The sequence below is a fragment of the Pristiophorus japonicus genome, chromosome 1 (assembly GCF_044704955.1).
Source record: "Pristiophorus japonicus isolate sPriJap1 chromosome 1, sPriJap1.hap1, whole genome shotgun sequence".
Lineage (NCBI taxonomy): Eukaryota > Metazoa > Chordata > Chondrichthyes > Pristiophoridae > Pristiophorus > Pristiophorus japonicus.
This window is the reverse complement of record NC_091977.1, coordinates 169547229-169570329: the sequence shown is the minus strand read 5'-3', so window position 1 is coordinate 169570329 and position 23101 is coordinate 169547229. Positions and strand designations below refer to the sequence as shown.

Sequence of the window (23101 nt, the reverse complement as noted above, 5' to 3'; positions counted from 1 at the left end):
GTCACGGCCATCTTGATTTCAGGCGCTTCACCTCGTGGTGCGGACGTCATCTTCTTTCTCTCCACAAGGTAGGCTGCGGTGATCCTTTCTTCCCAGGTTCTGCCACTGAAGCTGGGAATCTACCTTCTGTGTCGATCTTCTTCCTTCGGAGTCCTGCCACAGCCCGTAAGGTGAGGTCTGGTCGTTCGGGTTGGATCATCTCGCCGTTGCGTTGTGCAGTCTGTGTCGTCGCCGAGTAGTCGAGTTGGACGGTAGGATCTTCAGGTGCTGCGATGGATCCAAATTTGGGGCCGCAAAGGACATCGATCGCTGGGGCCTGGAGGCTTTCCCAGCTCCAACAGATTTGGAGTTGTTTCATCCATCTTCTTCCTAGCAGCATTGGACCATCGCCAGCAACGATCCACAAAGGTAGCTTGTGCATCACACCACTGTACGACACCTGGACATCCACGCTGCCGACGACTGGGATGGTGTCGTTTGTGCAATTGAGTAGCTTCATCTGGATTGGTAGCATTTTGGGTTGTTCGATAGGATTGTCCCAGAGTTTCTCGAAGGCTGCCTGGTTCATCAGCGATTGGCTCGCCCCTGTCTCGACCTCCATCGAGACTTGAACACCGTTGATTTCATAGAAACATAGAAACATAGAAAATAGGTGCAGGAGTAGGCCATTTGGCCCTACGAGTCTGCACCGCCATTCAATGAGTTCATGGCTGAACATACAACTTCAGTAGCCCATTCCTGCTTTCTCGCCACACCCCTTGATCCCCCTAGGAGTAAGGACTACATCTAACTCCTTTTTGAATATATTTAGTGAATTGGCCTCAACAACTTTCTGTGGTAGAGAATTCCACAGGTTCACCACTCTCTGGGTGAAGAAGTTTCTCCTCATCTCAGTCCTAAATGTCTTATCCGTTATCCTTAGACTGTGACCCCTGGTTCTGGGCTTCCCCAACATTGGGAACATTCTTCCTGCATCTAACCTGTCTAAACCCGTCAGAATTTTAAACGTTTCTATGAGATCCCCTCTCATTCTTCTGAACTCCAGTGAATACAAGCCCAGTTGATCCAGTCTTTCTTGATATGTCAGTCCCGCCATCCCGGGAATCAGTCTGGTGAACCTTCGCTGCATTCCCTCAATAGCAAGAATGTCCTTCCTCAGGTTAGGAGACCAAAACTGTACACAATACTCCAGGTGTGGTCTCACCAAGGCCCTGTACAACTGTAGTAACACCTCCCTGCCCTGTACTCAAATCCCCTCGCTATGAAGGCCAACATGCCATTTGCTTTCTTAACCGCCTGCTGTACCTGCATGCCAACCTTCAACGACTGATGTACCATGACACCCAGGTCTTGTTGCACCTCCCCTTTTCCTAATCTGTCACCATTCAGATAATAGTCTGTCTCTCTGTTTTTACCACCAAAGTGGATAACCTCACATTTATCCACATTATACTTCATCTGCCATGCATTTGCCCACTCACCTAACCTATCCAAGTCACTCTGCAGCCTCACAGCATCTTCCTCGCAGCTCACACTGCCACCCAACTTAGTGTCATCCGCAAATTTGGAGATACTAGATTTAATCCCCTCGTCTAAGTCATTAATGTACAATGTAAACAGCTGGGGCCCCAGCACAGAACCTTGTGGTACCCCACTAGTCACTGCCTGCCATTCTGAAAAGTACCCATTTACTCCTACTCTTTGCTTCCTGTCTGCCAACCAGTTCTCAATCCACGTCAGCACACTAGCCCCAATCCCATGTGCTTTAACTTTGCACATTAATCTCTTGTGTGGGACCTTGTCAAAAGCCTTCTGAGAGTCCAAATACACCACATCAACTGGTTCTCCCTTGTCCACTCTACTGGAAATATCCTCAAAAAATTCCAGAAGATTTGTCAAGCATGATTTCCCTTTCACAAATCCATGCTGACTTGGACCTATCATGTCACCTCTTTCCAAATGCGTTGCTATGATATCCTTAATAATTGATTCCATCATTTTACCCATTACCGATGTCAGGCTGACCGGTCTATAATTCCCTGTTTTCTCTCTCCCTCCTTTTTTTAAAAGTGGGGTTACATTGGCTACCCTCCACTCCATAGGAATTGATCCAGAGTCTATGGAATGTTGGAAAATGACTGTCAATGCATCCACTATTTCCAAGGCCACCTCCTTAAGTACTCTGGGATGCAGGCCATCAGGCCCTGGGGATTTATCGGCCTTCAATCTCATCAATTTCCACAACACAATTTCCTGACTAATGAGGATTTCCCTCAATTCTTCCTTCTTATTAGACCCTCTGACCCCTTTTATATCCGGAAGGTTGTTTGTGTCCTCCTTAGTGAATACCGAACCAAAGTACTTGTTCAATTGGTCTCCCATTTCTTTGTTCCCCATTATGACTTCCCCTGATTCTGACTGCAGGGGACCTACGTTTGTCTTTACTAATCTTTTTCTCTTTACATATCTAGAGAAGCTTTTGCAGTCCGTTTTAATGTTCCCTGCAAGCTTCCTCTCGTACTCTATTTTCCCTGCCCTAATCAATCCCTTTGTCTTCCTCTGCTGAGTTCTAAATTTCTCCCAGTCCCCTGGTTCACTGCTATTTCTGGCCAATTTGTATGCCACTTCCTTGGCTTTAATACTATCCCTGATTTCCCTTGATAGCCACGGTTGAGCCACCTTCCCTTTTTTATTTTTACGCCAGACAGGGATGTACAATTGTTGTCGTTCATCCATGCGGTCTCTAAATGTCTGCCATTGCCCATCCACTTTCGACTTCTATTTTCAACGGAGAATTCTCGGTGGAGCAGATAAACACTCCGTACACCGCTTCATGGGGCTGAGCTGCCTCCTGGACTCTCTCTTTGTCTTCATCAGCGCTGGAGCCCGGGTGATTGGCCAACTCTTCAGCGACTCGGTGAGTAAAATTTATTTTATACATTCGCTGTAGATGGCCTTTAGTGTTACAGCCTTTGCAAGTAAAGTCTCTGTATCGGCATTAGTGGGCCCTGTGATTTCCTCCACAGCGCCAGCATGGGGCTGGCCGGTTGGTCCCCTGCAGCGGACTCAGGGTTGCGGGGCTCGGGGTCGCAGTCTTGCCTCTAAAAGGCACCAGTCGGTTCACAGAATTGCCGTGTTAGAGTCCTGGGGTTGAGTCATCATCCTTCTGGAATCGCAGGCAGAGGCCATGAATGCTTGGCTCACATTAATTGCCTTCTGCAGGGTGACCGTGGTGTCCGCAGAGAGCAGCCTGTAGGGGAGGCCTTCGTGACCGATTCCAATAACAAAGATGTCCCTCAGTGCTTCAGTGAGGTGGTCGCCAAACTCACATGGTGCAGCCAATCGTCTGAGGTCTGCAGCATATTTTGCGATTTCTTGGTCTTCGGGCCACCGGTGTGTATAGAACCGGTATCTGGCTGTGAGGATGCTCTCTTTCGGCTTGAGCTGTTCCTGTATCAACATTACGAGCTCCGCGAACGTTTTCGTTGTCATCTTCTCTGGGGCTAGCAAGTCCCTGACAAGGCCATGAATGGTGGGTCCACAACTGCTGAGCAGGATAGCTCGGCGCTTATCAGCCAGCGAGGTCAGTGTGTTCCCAGACAGGTCTTTCTCTATGAGGTAGTATTCGAGTCTTTCCACAAAGGCATCCCAATCTTCCCCATCAGCGAATTGTTGAAAGTTGCCAAGGTTAGCCATTTTTCGCGTGGAAATTTGTATTCTCGTCACCAATTGTTGTGTCTGTAAGTACTCTAGTAATGACTCCACGATGTAAGGTATTGTACTTGAACTGTTGTGACCTTAGTTCATTTATTGCAGCTCCTGAATGAGGTTACAGTAAGGTGAGCTCCCTTTTATACTTGGTTACCTGCGGTGTGCAGGGGACCTCGAGGTCTCCACCAGTTGCACTCTGTGGTGGTACAGATATATTGTATACAGTGTAAAGATACATTCATTGGTCTTATGTAACTTACATTGAGTGGTACAAACTGGTAGCAATACGGTGGAAGAGGATTTCCTGGAGTGTATTTCCAGGAAAGGTTTTCTAGACCAATATGTTGAGGGACCAACTAGAGGTCTAACCATCCTAAACTGGGTGATGTGTAATGAGAAAGGACTAATTAGCCATCTTGCCCCTTGGGGAAGAGTGACCAGAATATGGTAGAATTCTTTATTAAGATGGAGAGTGGCACAGTTAATTCAGAGACTAGGGTCCTGAACTTAAGGAAAGGTAACTTCGATGGTATGAGTCGTGAATTGGCTAGAATAGACTGGCGAAAGATACTTAAAGGGTTGACGGTGGATAGGCAATGGCAAACATTTAAAGATCACATGGATGAACTTCAACAATTGTACATCCCTGTGTGGAGTAAAAATAAAACGGTGGCTCAACCGTGGCTAAGAAAGGAAATTAGGGATAGTGTTAAATCCAAGGAAGAGGCATATAAATTGGCCAGAAAAAGCAGCAAACCTGACTGGGAGAAATTTAGAATTCAGCAGAGGAGGACTAAGGGTTTAATTAGGAGGGGGAAAATAGAGTATGAGAGGAAGCTTGCTGGGAACATAAAAACTGACTGCAAAAGCTTCTATAGATATGTGAAGAGAAAAAGATTAGTGAAGACAAACGTAGGTCCCTTGCAGTCAGCATAATTTATAATGGGGAACAAAGAAATGGCAGACCAATTGAACAAATACTTTGGTTCTGTCTTCACGAAGAAAGACAGAATAACCTTCCGGAAATACTAGGTGACCAAGGGTCTAGTGAGAAGGAGGAACTGAAGGAAATCCTTATTAGGCGGGAAATTGTGTTAAGGAAATAGATGGGATTGAAGGCCGATAAATCCCCAGGGCCTGATAGTCTGCATCCCAGAGTACTTAAGGAAGTGGCCCTAGAAATAGTGGATGCATTGGTGATCATTTTCCAACAGTCTATCGACTCTGGATCAGTTCCTAGGGACTGAAGGATAGCTAATGTAACATCACTTTTTAAAAAAGGAGGGAGAGAGAAAACAGGTAATTATAGACCAGTTAGCCTGACATCAGCAGTGGGGAAAATGTTGGAATCAATTATTAAAGATGAAATAGCAACGCATTTGGAAAGCAGTGACAAGATCGGTCCAAGCGAGCATGGATTTATGAAAGGGAAATCATGCTTGACAAATCTTCGAGAATTTTTTGAGGATGTAATTAGTAGAGTGGGCAAGGGAGAACCAGTGGATGTGGTGTATTTGAACTTTCAAAAGGCTTTTGACAAGGTCCCGCACAAAAGTTTGGTGTACAAAATTAAAGCACATGGTATTGAGGGTAATGTGCTGAAGTGGATAGAGAACTGCTTGGCAGACAGGAAGCAGAGAGTCGGGATAAATGGGTCCTTTTCAGAATGGCAGGCAGTAACTAGTGGGGTGCCGCAGGGCTCAGTGCTGGGACACCAGCTACTTACAATATACATCAATGATTTGGATGAAGGAATTGAGTGTAATATCTCCAAGTTTGCAGATGACACTAAGTTGGGTGGCGGTGTGAGCTGTGAGGAGGATGCTAAGAGACTGCAAGGTGACTTGGACAGGTTAGGTGAGTGGGCAAATGCATGGCAGATGCAGTATAATGTGGATAAATGTGAGGTTATCCACTTTGGTGGCAAAAACATGAATGCAGAATATTATCTGAATGGTGGCAGATTAGGAAAATGAGATGTGCAACGAGACCTGGTTGTCATGGTACATCAGTCATTGAAAGTTGGCATGCAGGTACAGCAGGCGGTGAAGAAGGAAAATGGTATGTTGGCCTTCATAGTTGGGGATTTGAGTATAGGAGCAGGGAGGTCTTACTGCAGTTGTAAAGGGCCTTGGTGAGGCCTCACCTGGAATATTGTGTTCAGTTTCGGTGTCCTAATCTGAGGAAGGACATTCTTGCTATTGAGGGACTGCAGCGAAGGTTCACCAGACTGATTCTCGGGATGGCAGGACTGACATATGAGGAGAGACTGGATCGACTGGACCTGTATTCACTGGAGTTTAGAAGGATGAGAGGGGATCTCATAGAAACATATAAAATTTTGATGGGACTGAACAGGTTAGATGCAGAAAGAATGTTCCCAGTGTTGGGAAAGCCCAGAACAAGGCGACACGGTCTAAGGATAAGGGGTAAGCCATTTAGGACTTAGATGCGGCGAAACTTCTTCACTCAGAGAGTTGTTAACCTGTGGAATTCCCTACTGCAGAGAGTTGTTGATGCCAGTTCATTGGATATATTCAAGAGGGAGTTAGATATGGCCCTTACGGCTAAAGGGATCAAAGGGTATGGAGAGAAAGCAGGAAAGGGGTACTGAGATGAATGATCAACCATGATCTTATTGAATGGTGGTGCAAGCTCGAAGGGCCGAATGGCCTACTCCTGCACCTATTTTTCTATGTTTCTATATACATACACAATATCCTTAAATGAGGAAAGAGAGGTAGAGAGATGGAGAGGTTTAGGGAAGAAATTCCAGAGCTTAGGGCCTTGGTAGCTGAAGGCATGGTCACCAATGTTTGAGCGATTAAAATCAGATTTTATGTCATTATTAAAATAAACAATTTCTGACTGTCTGACCCTTTGTGTTGCCCACTGGCATGGGAATGGTCTTTCCAGTTAAGAAGCCATTGTGCTATAAAACAAGGTACTGAATATGCTAGAAATCTGAAATAAAGTGTGAAAATGCAAGAAAACCTCATAAGGTCAGGCAGCATCTGTGGGGAGAACAGGCAAGTTAACATTTCAGATGTGCATCCTTTGTCAGTACTGCATTCAGTGGACTCTTCATCAGTTCTGACGAAGGGTCCTCAACTGAAAATATCTGCGTTCTCTCCACAGATGCTGCCTGGCCTGCTGAGTGTTTCCAGCATTTTCTGTTTTTGTACATTGGCCGCTCTTGATCCATAGGTTTCACACCCACCACCCCTCGGTCCTATGCTACTCCAGCGGATCCACTGATACATGCTGACAACACCTGAGCCCACTACACACCTCGCTGGATCCTGCCATCAACCTCTGCTGACGTATCAGCACCTCAGCTGATATTCTATCCTTTGAACAGCTCCTGGATCATCCCTTATCTTCTACTGATTCTGGACCTGAACATTGGACAGTGGCTGCTGACTCCATCCTATCTCTAAGTAGCCCTCAGAATTTAACTTTGGACAATTTTCATATCATCTCTTCCCTGTCCTCTGCTTGTGACCATGACATGTTTCATCTAATCTTTACCATGCCAAAGTAGCTCAAATTTCCTTTGTGCCAAATCATGTATGTATTTTGGCTGCTACTCCAAATCCAAACCCAGTACATCTACCTCTCTTTAATTTTGGCCCCTCGTGCTCTTCTCTCCTCCTTTGCCCCTTAATCTGGCATGTCACCTTTCAGTTCTTCATGCTCGGGTACTTTGCACCCCCCATTTTCAACCCCAACCCATCACTACACTTCTGTCTTCTTTCTATCCTGCCACTGTTTCACACTCAAATGCCTCTCCCAGTATTCTCTGACTGACCAATAGTGACACCCATGATTGCCTCTTCAAGAGTAGTTACCACAGCCTCCCTATCCAGAATGGTCGCTGAATAATGACGAAGGTCCTTGCCATCCATAACCTTATTATAGATGATCCTATTGACATCCTGGCAATGACGCAAACTTTGCTCCTGGGTGTCGACATATTACCCCTTACCAAAGCATCCCTTCTTGGCTATACTTCCACCACATGCCCCAGCCAAACTGCCGCAGCGACAAGTGACCTTTATCATCAATCAAACGTTGTCCTCTCCTCTGGCATCTGCTCCTTCAAGCATCTCACCCTGGTTCATCCCTTCCACCTCGCCTTTAAAATCCCCATTGTCCACTGGCTTCTAAGCCCCATACTGCATTTTACTTCCGTATTTCCCTTATCATTCCACCAAAGTTACAACAGGAGATCGACAAATCCTCACGGAAATTTTGCCTGGCATCGACAATTGTTTTGCTTTTTGCTTGTACAGTTTAATTCACTGCCGCTTCTCCTCCAGTAACAGATGTTCTGTTAGTCTCTCTGATGTGATTTTCTTTTTTCTCTTTCACCTTGTTCATCTTCATTGTTATCCTTTTCTCTTCTTGTTCTTGATCATATATTTACTAAGACTGACTTTTAAAGCCACATCCGAGTACAAGAATAGAAGGATAAAGAGGATGAACACGTGGCTGGAGAGTTGGTGTAGGAGGGAGGGCTTTAAATTCCTGAGGCATTGGGACCGCTTCTGGGGGAAATGGGACCTGTACAAACCAGACAGGTTGCAGCTCAACAGTGCCGGGACCAATATCCTTGCGGGGAGTTTTGCTAGTGCTGTTGGGGAGAGTTTAAACTAGCTTGGCAGGGGGATGGGAACCTGAGAACAAATTCAATAGGGAAGGAAGTAAAGTTGAAATTGGAAAGCAAGAATATAGAAAGTGAATCTGTAAGACAGAGGAAACAAGGCTTAGTAAATAATAATCAAGGAGGTCTTCCTGTGCTCAATGGTATATACTTCAATGCAAGGAGTATAGCGAATAAGGCGAATGAGCTAAGAGCACAGGTAAACACTTGGGAGTATGACATTATAGCCATTACAGAGACATGGCTAAAAGAGGAGCAGGTTTGGCAGTTCAATATTCCTGGTTAAAGGATTTTTAGACAGGACAGAGAGGGGGGTAAAAAGAGCGGGGGGCGGGGTGTGGGGGTTGCGATATTGATTAAAAAACTATTAAGGCTGTGAGGAGGGATGATATGTTAAGAGGGATCATCAAATGAGGCCATATGGGTCGAACTGAAAAATAAAAAAGGGGCGATCGCACTGCTGGGCGTGTATTATAGACCCCCAAACAGCGGGAGGGAGATAGAAGAGCAAATATGTCGGCAGATTTCTGTGAAGTCCAAAAACCATAGGGTAGTAATAGTAGGGGATTTCAACTATCCTAATATTGATTGGGACAAATAAAGTGTGAAGGGTGCAGAATTCCTAAAATACATTCAAGAGAATTTTTTTTAGTCAGTATATAACAAGCCCAACATGGGAGGGGGCGGTTCTGGATTTAATTTTGAGGAATGAAGCTGGGCAGGTGGAAGGGGTATCAGTGGGAGAGCACTAGGGTGCTAGTGGCCATAATTTAGTCAGATTCAAGGTAGTTATGGATAAGGACAAGGATAGACCAGGAATAAAGGGCGAGACTTTCCACTTTCAGGCTAAGGCCGAAAAAAATGGGCCTTGTTCCAGCGATGCGGGACCTATCGCCCGTGCTGATCTCCGGCTCAAGGCTCATTTTTTTTTTTGCGATTTTCCACTCGGCCTTACCCCAGCGATGCCAAATCGGCGATGTGATTTCTCGGTGATCTCACAATTGCCCAAAGAAAACGGGAGTGAATGAAAAAAAAAGCTTCCCTAGCAACGCATTACTGCGCATGTGCAGGTTGATTTTTTTTTAGGTTGATGTTTTCTCCTGTGTTTTGGGAGGTCAGGGGTCATCACACATGCTCAGAAGCTCTGTGAGGGTTGGGGAGAGAGAGAGGAGAAAGCATTTATTGTTCAAACTAATCTGGTGGTATTAATCGATAATGGAGGCATCAGGTGAAAGGCGCAGGGCAAAGCCTTTCAGCGAGGAGGCCAATGAAGCCCTGGTGAATGTAGTGAGCACCAGGTGGGAGGATCTGACGCGGGGTGGGCATGGGAAACCTCCACCCCGTGCAATGAAGCCTGGACACTGGACCAGTGCCATAAGCGTTGGAACAGCCTACTTGCAGCTGCAAGAGTAAGTTGAAATTTATATTTATGTATTGTTTAATGATCTAAATAGTAACTAGAATCTGCAATGTTATTTGGTTACATTTAAACATAACTAAATTATGAATAAATTTATGCAACCCAGCATAAAGTTAAATGTTGTAGTGTGAAATATGCAACGTAATGCTAATATGTAATAGAACATTTAAATCTGTCAGTCTTAAATATCTTCAATGTCTTAAATTGCCTGCTCCATTTGTTTATGCCGTGCAATGTTATCATATCATTTACAGAAGAAGATCTCGATCAATAATCGGGAGCAGCGCACTCTGACTGCCTACGAGGAGCTCGCGGTGGCCTTGGTGGGACCAGAAAGCCGTTCGGTCACATCCCGTGGTGTGGCCGAACCCATCCTTGAGACATGTGAGTAATGAGAAATGTGCATTGTTCAATGTGTGAATCATTAGTAAATACTGAAAATACTGAAAAAATCATTAGTAAATACTGAAAATATGTAATGTTATGCAATTAAAATGTAATTTGATGTTATGCAATGTTATGCAATTACAATGTAATGTTATGCAATTATAATATAATCTGATATATAATGGTGATGTACTACAGATATTCGAATGAGGTCATGTTAGGTCATGTTAAAGCTTGTGATCACCTGTGCATATGGGGTAAATGAAAGCATTGCAATGTTTTGACTTTGAAAAACATTGTAATGCAATGATTTGAATAGTTAATCGTTGTTTATCAAATTAAAGGTCAAGTGGTCGTCGAGTCAGTGGAGTCCACTACCACTGAACCATCTCCTGCATCACAGGAGGCAGAGCAAGAAGAGGAGCCATTGCAGACTCCTGTTCAACAGGAGGAGGAGGAGGAGATGGAGATGGAGGAAGAAGGAGAAGAAGAGATTTTTTTGGCGGGGGGGGGAACAACCTGCGGCCATCTCGGTTGAGATGGAAGAAGCACCGGGACCAAGCGGTGTGCAGGTGGCGACGCCAAGGCATGTCATATTGCAAACACTGACCCACGGAGGTCTGGTCAGCGTGGGGAGCAATCGCCTGCCTTGGAGGGCCAGACAGAGAGCTTGATTTCCCTGTGCAGGGAGACGGTCGCGATTGGTCACGACCTTATCCAGGGGTTCGCGGGATTCTCTGCGAACTGGAGCCAGTTTCTAGCATCCTGGAGCGAGTTCTCCCAGAACTTCTCCAACTGGTCTACTGAGCAATCACTGATTGCAAGTGAGACCTTGGAGGCTATTCGGCAGCAGACAACCACAACCAATGCCCTACAGCATGCGTTGCTGGCTGGACACGGTGCTGCACCCCAAGGTGTCGTGTCTGCTCGCAGCGAGACCCCTAGCACGCAAGCGAGTACGGAGGGCACATTTCCTCCGGACTCTGAAGTAGAGCCTCAGGCTTCCGCTTCCTCTCCATCACCTCCACCACGGCAGGAAGTCTTGACATCCCACTCTGCATGACTTCTTGGTGTCGGTCTGTGTAGACCAAAACGGGCGGGTGGGGTGCGATCACGGGGTGGGACAGGATCTGGAGGGAAACGTGGCCGCAGGTAGGGAGGGGTGAGTCCTTTTCTATAGTTAACTTGTTTTAAAATGTTCACTTGCTGTTATCAATTTATTATACTCTTGTAATTCTCAATGTTATTTTTATTGTTATTGTTACTAAATTGGCCAATTGTATGCAGTAGTTAAATGTTCACTTGTTCACTTGTTATAATTACTTAACTGTTCACTTTCCATTCTTTCTGAAACGGCCACTTGTTGTCATGACTGAAATGGTCACTTGTTATCATTACTTAAATGGCCACTTGTTCCTTAAAATGCATTTCTTCTTCTTTTAACGTTTTGGGGATTTTGAGGGAAGGGTGGGTTGGTGTGGGGTGTGGGGGGTTGGAGGGAGGGTGTTATTCATTAGTTCTTTAAAAAAAAATGTGTTTCTTAATAAAAAAAAAAATTTCTACAACTTTTGTATCTTCTCTCTTAGTTACATAAATTTTACAATGTACAGTTTTTCATACATATTTGTTTGTTTATTCAGTTTCCCCACGCAAATGAAACTTTTGATTAACCGTAACTGTAATTGAACATTTGAATATCAACAATAATAGTTTATGCAAAGCATTCATTAATGAGATGCTGACACAAAAGCTTAGCGGCCGTGTAACTGCCACTGGCTACCGGTCCTCGGGAAAGGTGTGCTGGTACCGGTGCTAGATCGCCAGGCTGATTAAACTCCTCTATGTCCTCGCCCACGTCCTCTCCCGCCTGTTCCTCCTCTTCATCTTCGCCGGCTGCCTAATCTGTCTCATATCCTTCTGGAGGTGGACCTGCAGCATGATCTGGCATTATTTGTCTTCTCTTTATAGCTAGGTTATGCAGCATGCAACACACCACAATAAACTCTGCTACCTGATCAGGGTGGTACTGGAGGCTGCCTCCCGAATGATCCAGGCATCTGAAGTGCTGCTTTAGGACTCCAATTGTCTTTTCAACGATGTTGCGAGTCGCTATGTGACTTTCATTATACCGTCTCTGTGCTTCAATGACAGGATTACGCAGAGGGGTCATGAGCCAACTGGCAAGGCCATATCCTTTATCCCCCAGCATCCAACCGTGACCTTCTGGCTGATTGGCAAACAGGTCAGGGATAGCATTCTCACATAGGATGTGCGCATCATGGATGCTGCCAGGAAATGTAGCATTTACTGTCAGGATTGTTTGATTGTGGTCGACAACAAGCTGCACATTTAGGAAGTGGAACCCCTTTCTGTTACGAAACACCTCCGCGTTCTTTAAGGGTGCTTTCAGGGCAATGTGCGTGCAGTCTATTGCTCCCTGCTCCTTGGGGAAGTCTGCTATTCTCGAGAAACCCAAAGCCCTCTCGGTCTGTGCCTCCCTGGTCATTGGGAAGCTTATGAAGTTCATTCTGCGAGCGTAAAGGGCTTCAGTCACCTGTCGAATGCAGCAGTGTGCAGCGTGCTGAGAGATATGGCAGATGTCGCCAGCTGAAGCCTGAAAAGATCCCGATGCGTAAAAGGCTAAGGCGGCAGTAACCTTCACCTCAATGGACAGTGCGATTCTGATGGTGCTGGAAGACTGCAGATCATCCTTGACGAGTTGACATATCTCATCGATGACCTCCTCCGGAATCGCAGCCTCCTAAGACAAGCATTTTCAGACAAGTTCAGGTAGGATTGCTTCTCCAAGTATCTTCGTTGGCTGTACAGTCTCCTCCTCTGTCTTCGTCTCCGTCTACGGATTACTGTGTCAACTCTTCGATTGATCCTTTCAGTTACCAGTGTGTGGGCAGTTGCAATTAAAGGCAGGGAAAGCATAGGCCCCATAATCACTATCAATAATTACTTTCACTAATTTTAATAATCTCTCTACTCTATACTCTCTAATCACTGTAGTCTGCACTCTCTGTACCAGTCAGTTTGATGGGCCCCAACAATATCATTAAATAACTTCACTATGTAAAAGCTATTTACTAAATTATTCCAATATATGAGATCTATTTAGCATAAATAAGTTGATAGTACCTATTTATATTCCCTGTCCAAAATTTCTGAGTACAATTTTCTTCAATTTTACTCTCTAAATAACTCAGAACTAATTCTCCACCCTTCCTCCGAAGTTAAAAATGGTATCCGTAGTACCCATTTCCCTCTGTAAGGCCCTGAAAAAGCAACTATTTTTGAGCACTCTTTTGGGCCTTGCATCGGTCCAGCGAAGTGCATGCTAGGTGCCGAAACTTGGGATGAGCATTGTGTGGGCGATCATTTGGGCGATCATCTCGGCGATCAAAGTGGAAACTTAGGGGCCTGTTTTTCGGGCAATATTTTGGGCCTAGTTTCCACTTTTTGTTCAAAATGGACGATAGAGGTCCGTTTTGGGCCACAGATGGGCCTTAGATGGGCGATGTGAAGTGGAAAGTCTAGCCCAAAAGTCCCAAATTGAGGAAAAGTTAACTTTGCTAAGTTGAGAAGTGGTTTGGTCACAGTGGACTGGAAACAGCTACTTGTAGGTAAATCAGTGTCGGAACAGTGGGAGGCATTCAGGAAGGAGATCCAGAGGGCTCAGGCCAAGCATGTGCCCTTAAAGAAAAAGGGTGGTAATAACAATTCTAGAGCCCTTTGGAGGTCTAGGGACTTACAGGGGCGGATAAAGAAAAAAAGGGAAGTTTATGTGATATACCGACAACTATATATTGTAGAATCTCTGGAGGAATATAAAAAATTCAGAGATGAAATTAAAAAGGATATCAAGAATGCTAAGAGAGAACATGAAAAATTCTTGGCAAGTAAAATCAAGGAAAACCCAAAGATGTTCTACAACTATATTAAGAGCAAGAGGATAACTAAAGAAAGGGTAGGGCATATTCGAGACCATGAGGGTAAGCTTTGTGTGGAGGCGGAAGATGTTGGTATGGTTCTTAATGAATACTTTGCGTCTGTTTTCACAAAGGAAAGGGGCAATGTAGATACTGCTATCGAGGAGGAGTGTGAAATTCTGGATGAAATAAACATAGTGAGAGAAGAGGTATCAAGGGGTTTAGCAGCTTTGAAAGTGGATAAGTCTCCAGGCCCGGATGAAATGCATCACAGGCTGTTGAGCGAAGTAAAAGAGGAAATAGCAGAGGCCTTGACCATCATTTTCCAGTCCTCTTTGGATTTGGGCATAGTGCCGGAGGACTAGATGACTGCTAATGTGATACCCTTGTTTAAGAAGGGAGAAAGGGATAGGCTGATTACAGGCCTGTCAGCCTAATCTTCGTGGTGGGAAAATTATTGGAAAAAGTCTTGAAGGACAGGATAAACCTACATTTAGAAAGGCAAGGATTAATCAGGGACAGTCAGCACAGATTTGTTAAGGGAAGATTGTGTTTGGCTAACCTGATTGAATTTTTCGAGGAGGTAACCAGGAGGATCAATGAGGGTAGTGCATACGATGTTGTGTATATAGACTTTAGTAAAGCTTTTGATAAGGTCCCACATGTCAGACTGATCACGAAGGTAAAAGTCCACGGATTCAGTGCAAAGTGGCAAGTTGGATCCAAAATTGGCTTAGAGGTAGGAAGCAAAGGATAATGGTTGATGGATGTTTTTGTGACTAGGATGTTTCCAGTGGTGTTCTGCAGAGCTCAGTACTGGGTCCCTTACTTTTTGTGATATACATCAATGATCTAGATTTGAATATAGGGGGTATTATTAAGAAGTTTGCAGATTACACTAAAATTGACTGTGTGGTAGATAATGAAGAGAATAGTCATGGACTGCAGGAAGATATCAATCTATTGGTCAGGTGGGCAGAACAGTGGCAAATGGATTTAATTCGTAGAAGTGTGAGGTAATGCACTTGGGGAGAGCTAATAAGGAAAGGGTATACATATTAAACTGTAGGCCACTTAGAAGTGTAGAAGAACAAAGGGATCTTGGAGCGTTTGTCCACAGATCCATGAAAGTAGCAGCCAGGTGGATAAGATGGTTAAGAAGGCATACAGAATACTTGCCTTTATTGGCTGAGGCATAGAATACAAGAGCAGGGAGGTTATGCTTAAATTGTATAATACACTGGTTAGGCCACAGCTGAAATACTTTGTGCAGTTCTGGTCAGGTATTATTGGAAGGACGTGAATGCACTGGAGAGGGTGCAGAGGAGATTTACGAGGATGCTGCCTGGAATGGAGAATCTTAGCTATGAGGACAGATTGGATAGGCTGGGTTTGTTCTCCTTGGAACAGAGGAAGCTGAGGGGAGACCTCATTGAGGTGTATAAAATTTTGAGGAGCCTGGATATCGTGGATAGCAATGGGTCAATTACGAGGGGGCATAGGTTTATGGTAGTTGGTGGGAAGTTTAGAGGGGATTTGAGGGAAGCTTCTTCACGCAGAGGGTTGTGGGGTCTGGAACTCATTGCCTGGAAGGGTGGTGGATGCAGAAACCCTCACTACATTTAAAAGGTGCTTGGATAGGCACTTGAAGTGCCATGACCTGCAGGGTTACAGACCTAGAACTGGTAAGTGGGATTAGACTGGATAACCGCTTGTTGGCTAACGCAGATACAATGGTAAGTACATTAGTGAATCTAATATGGTCAGAGTGATCTCCTGGACTAGTTTCGATCACTTGGATGGGTCGGAGAGGAATTTTACCAAATTTATTTCCCCTATTGGCCTGGGTTTTTAACCTGATTTTTTTTGCCTCTCCCAGGAGATCACATGGCTCCAGGTGGGGTGGACTGTAAAGTGATGCGATACATGGGGTATCGCAGTTGTGTGGGCTGGTTGGGCTGGATGTTCTTTACCTTTCCGCCATTGTTCATAGGTTTATATGTAACCTCCAGGGCTACTGACCGAGGGCTATGTGGCTCTTTGTCGGCCGGCGTGGGCACGATGGGTCGAAATGGCCTTCTACTGCACTTTAAATTTCTATATTTCTATCTCTTTACTCAGCACCTGTCTCCGGATCTGTCTCATGCCACAGCTCAAATTTCGCCCTTCATCTTTCAGAACCACCCACAATCCACCAACTGTGGCCAACCTCTCCAGGTGGTTATGAACTGTATTCTCCCTTGAGCAAAATGCAGATAGTGTAAATTGACCCTTGTTGTGAGATCCTGTAGAACCCAGGTGATGGCAGGCAGACCATAATAAGGTGATGTGAGGTACACAAAACATACATGTGCCTACCAGGTAAGACAACGAATGAAAGTGAAAGCTTAATGTGATGCAACAGGTCCCCAAGGAAATTAATGGAAAGCTTTTCAAGAATTATGGGACGGATTAAGGGAGGCGGGGGGGTGGGGGCGGTCGGGGGGACGGAGGGAGGGGCAGATGGGGCGGTCGCCCAGGGCCCAAGCCTAGAGTGGGCCCATACAGGTTCGGATTAACGGTAAGGGTAAACAGTATTGACATAAGTGACGTAGCAAGAGTGGAGTGAAGCCGCGAGGACTCAGGCGCAGTTTATTCTCGACGTGATGTAAACAAACTCTAGATGCTCTTTTTCTAGAGATGCATCCTACACACAAATTGAGGGTGAAAAAAGGAAAGAGCATCAGTTACGTGAGGATTAAAAGAGACGAGAAGTAGCTAAACTGCTCAAACCAGATAATTTTTTTGAACCAAAAACTCAAGATCATGAAGATGAAGGCCAAGACGATGCTGTGCAGTTAACTGCAACAATGAAACCATTAGTGGCACCGGACCCAGATTTGGCCGAGTTGGAGTTCCAAGTCCAAAAAGCATACTGAGCTGAAAGAGGTGCAACTTACGAGTGGCTGTGGGGAGACAGTATCTCAGAAGACATGCAAAGCCATTGGATTGCATGAGTTGGTGAGGACTGCTGAAACTGTGATAAAGACTTCCAAAACTCCGGCGTGATTCATGCCAAGGAAGGATGTCGTCGATATTGCTCAAAATCATTCACACGTGTGCACCCGCTGACAGAGGAATGTGTGGTGCGAACTTGGCTCTGTTTTTCACCTTCAAACAGTGGAGCATACTGCTTTGCTTGCAAGGTCACAGCACTAACAAATAGCCACTTTACTCATGGGTTTAATGACTGGAAGCATGGAGATGAGAGAATTTCATCTCATGAAAACAGCCACCAGCATAGAGAAGCCATGGTAGTAATGTGCACTAGACAGGCAGGCACTAGTTGAGTGGATGATCATATTGTCTCCAGTTTGAAAATGAATGGCAGTATGGCACAAGGTGCTAGAGCGGGCTGTCTGTGTGATAATGTTTCTCTGGGAATTAGGTCTTTCATTGCGAAGCAGAGTCGAAATCATTGGGTCTCCAAGTAATGGTAATTATCTGGGTGTGTTAGTGGTTCTCGCAAACTACGATGCATTCCTTGCTGATCACATCAAGCAGTTCACCAACAAAGGCAAGGGGCATACTTCATACTTGTCTTCCACCACTTGTGAAGAACTGATTAGTCTGATGGGTGGCAAAGTACTTGAGACGATTATCCAGGAATTGAAATCAGCGAAGTTCTATTCAATATCTGTTGATTCAACGCCAGATGTCACACACTCAGATCAGCTGACATTTGTCGTCTGCTATATTCTACCGACTGGTCCCGAGGAAAGGTCCCAAAGTTCTTGTTGATAAACAGTCATACTGGACAAGAAATAATACCAGCCTTTCTGGATGAGAATGGGATCCACATACAAAATTTTCATGGACAATCTTATGATAATGTTTCAAATATGAATGGGAAATACATTGGTGTCCAAACTATCATCAAAAAACAATGCCCAAATGCAATGTTTATATCATGCGCAGCCTTGTGGGGAAAAACAATGCCAAATGCAGCCCAGTGCTCATCAGATCTTTTGACATTGTACAAAAGTTGTACATTTTCTCTCTGCATCAACGTATTGCTGGCGACTGCTTTATGAAAAACTAAAGCTTAGGGCTTTCTGTCGTCAGACGGCTTTCTGCTACTCGATGGTCAACAAGGAGCGGGCAGGGAAGTGGACCTGAGTCCATGATCGGATCAGCCATGATCGCATTAAATGGCGGAGCAGGCTCGAGGAGCCGTATGGCCTACTCCTGCTCCTATTTCTTATGTTCTTATGTTCTTATGCATGAATCAGTGTCAGCCCTGCTCAAAGGTTACACTCCCTTATGTGAAGTGTTGGAATGCCTGGCAACTGATGTGGAACTGAAAGTTGAATGCCGAAATGAAGCTCAATTGATCCTTGACCAACTAGGCAAACTGGATTCAACTGGATTGTTATTTGAAACACAGTCTTGAAGTGCTTTCACCTGACCAATCTCTCGCTTCAAGAGACCAGCTTGAATCTGAATGTCATGGTGTCCTTACTCGAGTCCTTTGTCGATTTTGTGAAGACCCAGCGGATAGAGTTTGAGAACTTCAAAGATCTAGGGATTCAACTGTGTGGCTACAATGAATACAATTCAGCTCAGAGGCGCGTCTGGGTATGCAACCGCTGCTATGACAATGGAGATGCTGAAAACACTGTGCTGTCACCGAAGGAGAAATTCAAAACTGAAGTGTTCCTTGTCATCATGATCAACTAATCAGTACCTTGAAACACCGCCTTGAAGCATACAAGGAAATCAACTGTAAGTTTGGATTCCTGTCCAAGCTAACCGCTCTCTCGACTCATGGGATCAAGCAAGCCACAGCAAATCTTGCCCGTTCCTATCCCAAAGATCTAGGACCTATGATTGAGAATTCATCCAGTCTTCTAGCTTGATGGCATCCTCAACAGTTTCAAACCTCAATTTGTGTCAAACAAACTAGGTCAGCAGAGTTGAGAATGTACCAGTTCCTCCATATACACACGCTCTCACCCAAACATTTTCTAACATTGAAATAGCTCTTCAGATATATCTGTTGATGATGGTATCACATTGCAGTGATGAGCGGTGCTTCTCGAAACGCCTCAAGGATGAGTTCAGGAACTGAATGGGACAAGATTGACTTTATAGTCTTTCAATCATGAGCATCGAGAGCGAAGTAGTGAAAGGACTTGACTTCTCGAAAATCACTGACGAATTTAGCTGACAAAAATCTGGGAAAAGACCAATGTAAATTTATATTTGTAGTTACCTCTGTGGAGAAAATGGAATGCAAATGACAAATGATGGTCTTCCAAAAAAATCGCGCTGTCTTGTTCTAAATTGTTGTCGTTGTCGATTTAGTTTCAAAATGTAAGAATTTTTTTTATTAAAGCGTTGTTGTTTACTGTTTTTACAGGATTTCATCAAGGTATCAATTTGATTGTTTGGCAACATAATAAAATATTAAATGTGTGTCGTCATAGTATCAATGAGAACACAACCTGAGATGTAAACCTGGTCTGACCTTGACCTGATGCATAATCAGTATAGGGCCCTGTGACATAGCTCACTAATGTAGTTTATTGCAGGATGTGAATGGGAGTAGGGGGCCCATGGCCGGGATACTGCCCGGACTCGAGGCACCCTTAATCCATCTCTGGTTGTAAGTGGCAATCAAATTAATTATTGGAGTGTCAGTTTCAAACTTCTTACTTTGGCTGATCTAGTAAGGTCATTAAACTGCTTGTGGTAATGAGTAGCTATTTGAGCGGTTGTGGCAATGGCAATAACTGCCAGCGAATCTCTGTCCACTGTTCACTACACTTTACCCCTGGATAGTTTTATGCTGTTTGAGCCTGACAGGGCTTCCTTCCTTTCCTGAATCTCACTGAGGAGAACTTCTGTGGAATTATGTGAAAATGTTTTGGGTTCTGTGTCCTGCACAGATGTTATGCCCTTCTTCTCCTCTTCACCTTTTGCTCCCAGTAATGCTGGGCTCTTTAAGCTCTGGAGGCATTGAAAGCATGCCAGAGCTTCTATTTCCTAGTCCGCCACCAGCGAGCTCTCAGTCGGAGGTGCGAATTCGTCACATGGGTCTTAATCACATGACGTTTGCTAAATCCAGCAACAAGATGGAGTTAGCAGGCTGGTGGAAGCCCTGCCCCATTGCACTTCAATCATTGTACTTATGAGGAAAATCCAGGTTTTTGAGTGTTTTAGTTGTGCTAGCATAATATACTATGCATAGTTAGAATTTTCATTATCTTGTACAGTATTGTTAAATCAATAAATCTATTTCCTTCAATGTCTCATGAGAAATTTCCCCATCACTTCTTTTTCTCCAAAGCTGGGACTCACCACTTAGCTTAAATGCTAAAATAAATTGTTGCTTTTGCTGAGGAAGCAGTGAGCCCATTGTACGCCAAGTGCCATTAGCCTGAAGGCATTTTGCTCCTGCCCTTTATAGAATCTATCTTTACAACATGTCATTAAGTCATGATATTAAAGTCAGACTGCAAATTTTCTATAGCAAGCAGCCAAGTATTGAGTATGGGCCACATGAATAACCAGTAAGGGGGAGGGATCTGCAAGAAACGTAAATATAAACAAAACAGCAAAAGGGAACATAGGAAAGAAAAAAGGGAGAACGTTGACGGCAAGGGAACAAATAGAGTTATAGAACAGGAGTCTAAAAAAATGGTTAAACATAAAGTGAGAGGAAATCTTATTAAAAATGAATTAAATTGTCAGTACAGCAATGCACAGAGTGTCTGTAATAAAACAGGGGAGATGGAGGCTGTTATGTCTTCAGATGCTCGAATAATGACTCCACGAGACAATGTGTTTTGCTTGAACTGTAGTGACCTTAGTCCATTTAATGTAATTCCAGAGTGAAGATCACACCTGGTGGCCTGCCTTTTATACTAGGCCTGCCACACCTGTACAGGTAACCTACAAGTCTCCCATTGCAGTGCCCTCTGGCACACCTTGTAATAGTACAAGCAGTAACCATGTAGGATACATGACATCACTCTCCCCCAGTCCTTAGTGCAAATCGCCTTTGCATTGACTGTGCTCTGGGCTTAGCTCTATCTGGTTGACCCTTGGAGGGTTGTTTCCATCTTGGGTGAGTAGGTGGTGTTTCCTTGGCAGTAGAGTTGCTGGTGGTTTCTGTTTGTGCGTCTATGACCACTCCATTCTCTCCCCCCCACATATAGATTGTGCCGTTGGCTCATTACATTCATATACATTCAAATCCAAAAAAATTTGCATTTACAGTACTGCATTCATGGTACCGTGGTGAGGTACGTACATTTGAATGGTGAGGTACATACTTGGAATATACTTGGGGTCAGTGCTGGGGTCAGCACCGGTGCGTGAGTACAAACTAGTGCCAGAACTGCTGGATGGTGTCCAGGTAGTCTAGTGATGGCGCGGTGCCCAGTGCTGGCAGTGGGAACCCGGTTGGCTCAAGTTGCCTGGTCTCAGGGCTTTTGCCATTGATTCCTGTGACCTCCCTGTCCTCTCCTTGCGCCCCAGGTCACTGCTGCTCCCTAAGGAGCCATTGTCTAGCAGTGCACAGGGAACTGCTGACTGGCTTGCCTGGGCATTATTTAGTTTGGGATCCCAGCTGGTCCCAGTCCCATTTGGGAGAACCGTTGTGGGTGACCCTTCGTTCCTGGGTTTAGCCTTGGTGGCGATAGGGTCTGGGGGCTGCACCTCAGCGCAGTTTGCTCTTTCAGGCTCATGGCAGTTTGTGCCATCGGGTGCCTGAAAGGTGGAGCCGATCGGGGGCAGGGTATCGATACCGTTGTCGTTGCCCTCCTGAGATCGCTTGCTCTGCAGCTTGTATATATTAGCTGCTTGTGGCCACACTCCGTGGTGCATCACTCTGGTCCCATGGACGCAGGCTACAGCATTGGGTAGCTCGTTGGACCTGTGTGCTCCCGATGGGTGTTTGCCCGCTGCATTGACTGTATGCAGTTAAGATCCTACATCGCACAACATTTCATTACTCATTGTAAATAACCTGTAGCTCCGATCGCAATCGCGCAACTTTTCCTTGCTTAGAAACATAGAAACATAGAAAATAGGTGCAGGAGTAGGCCATTCGGCCCTTCTAGCCTGCACCGCCATTCAATGAGTTCATGGCTGAACATTCAACTTCAGTACCCCATTCCTGCTTTCTCGCCATACCCCTTGATCCCCCTAGCAGTAAGGACCTCATCTAACTCCTTTTTGAATATTGCATGTACACTCCTTATTGCATGTACACAACTCTGATCATCAATTACACATTTTACATCTAACTCACAGTTGCTGTTACATTGATTGAGAGTGTGGAACTATCCCTTTAAGTGTGGTGAGTTGTGGGCCTCCTTTAAGAGAGCCTTATTATCTTTACCCAAACCTCTTCTCCGTTTGGTGTCACGTGTTGCTCCATCAGCGCTGCACCTCGTGGTCCAGCCGCCGCCATCTTTTTCTTCAGCGCCTCACCTCGTGGTTTGGGCGTCATCTTTCTTCCACCCACGATGTCGACTGCTGTGATCCTCCTTTCCCCAGGTTCTGCTACCGAAGCTGGGAAGTCGCCTCTGGGTCTGATTTTATTCCTCCGGAGTCCTGCCACTGGAGCCTGGAAGGTGCGTTCGGGTCGTCTCAGCTGGATCCTCTCCACGCAGTCATGCTGAGCGGTCTGTGCTTCGGGTGCTGTGCTGGCCTGCTCTCTAGTGCCAGATCCAACCTCAGGTGAGGGCTTGCTTTGCCTCTGAGCGCAGGGGACGTCGATAGCTGGAGAGATGACATTTTCCCAGCTCCAATGGATCTTCTCCATCCACTTCTTCCAAGTAGTGTTGGTCCATCACCTGCAACAATCCACAGGGGTAACTTGTGCACTGCACCGCCATGGAGTATCTTTACTACCAATGACTGGGATAAGTTCATTGGTGTAGGTATTCAGCTTTGCCTGAACTGGGACCAACTTAGGTCATTCAGCCTGAT

General features: G+C 45.1%; 1 protein-coding gene across 1 annotated transcript in view; it reads right to left on the bottom strand.

Moving 5' to 3' along the window:
• The window catches only part of mctp1a (multiple C2 domains, transmembrane 1a), a 979537-nt gene that overhangs the window by 903365 nt on the left and 53071 nt on the right, over positions 1–23101 (bottom strand). Inside the window, exons 2-3 of the mRNA XM_070884895.1 lie at positions 21049–21090; positions 3834–3848 (exon numbers count right to left, since the gene is read on the bottom strand). Coding sequence (XP_070740996.1) covers positions 3834–3848; positions 21049–21090 — 57 coding nt within the window. The remainder of the gene's footprint in view (positions 1–3833; positions 3849–21048; positions 21091–23101) is intronic.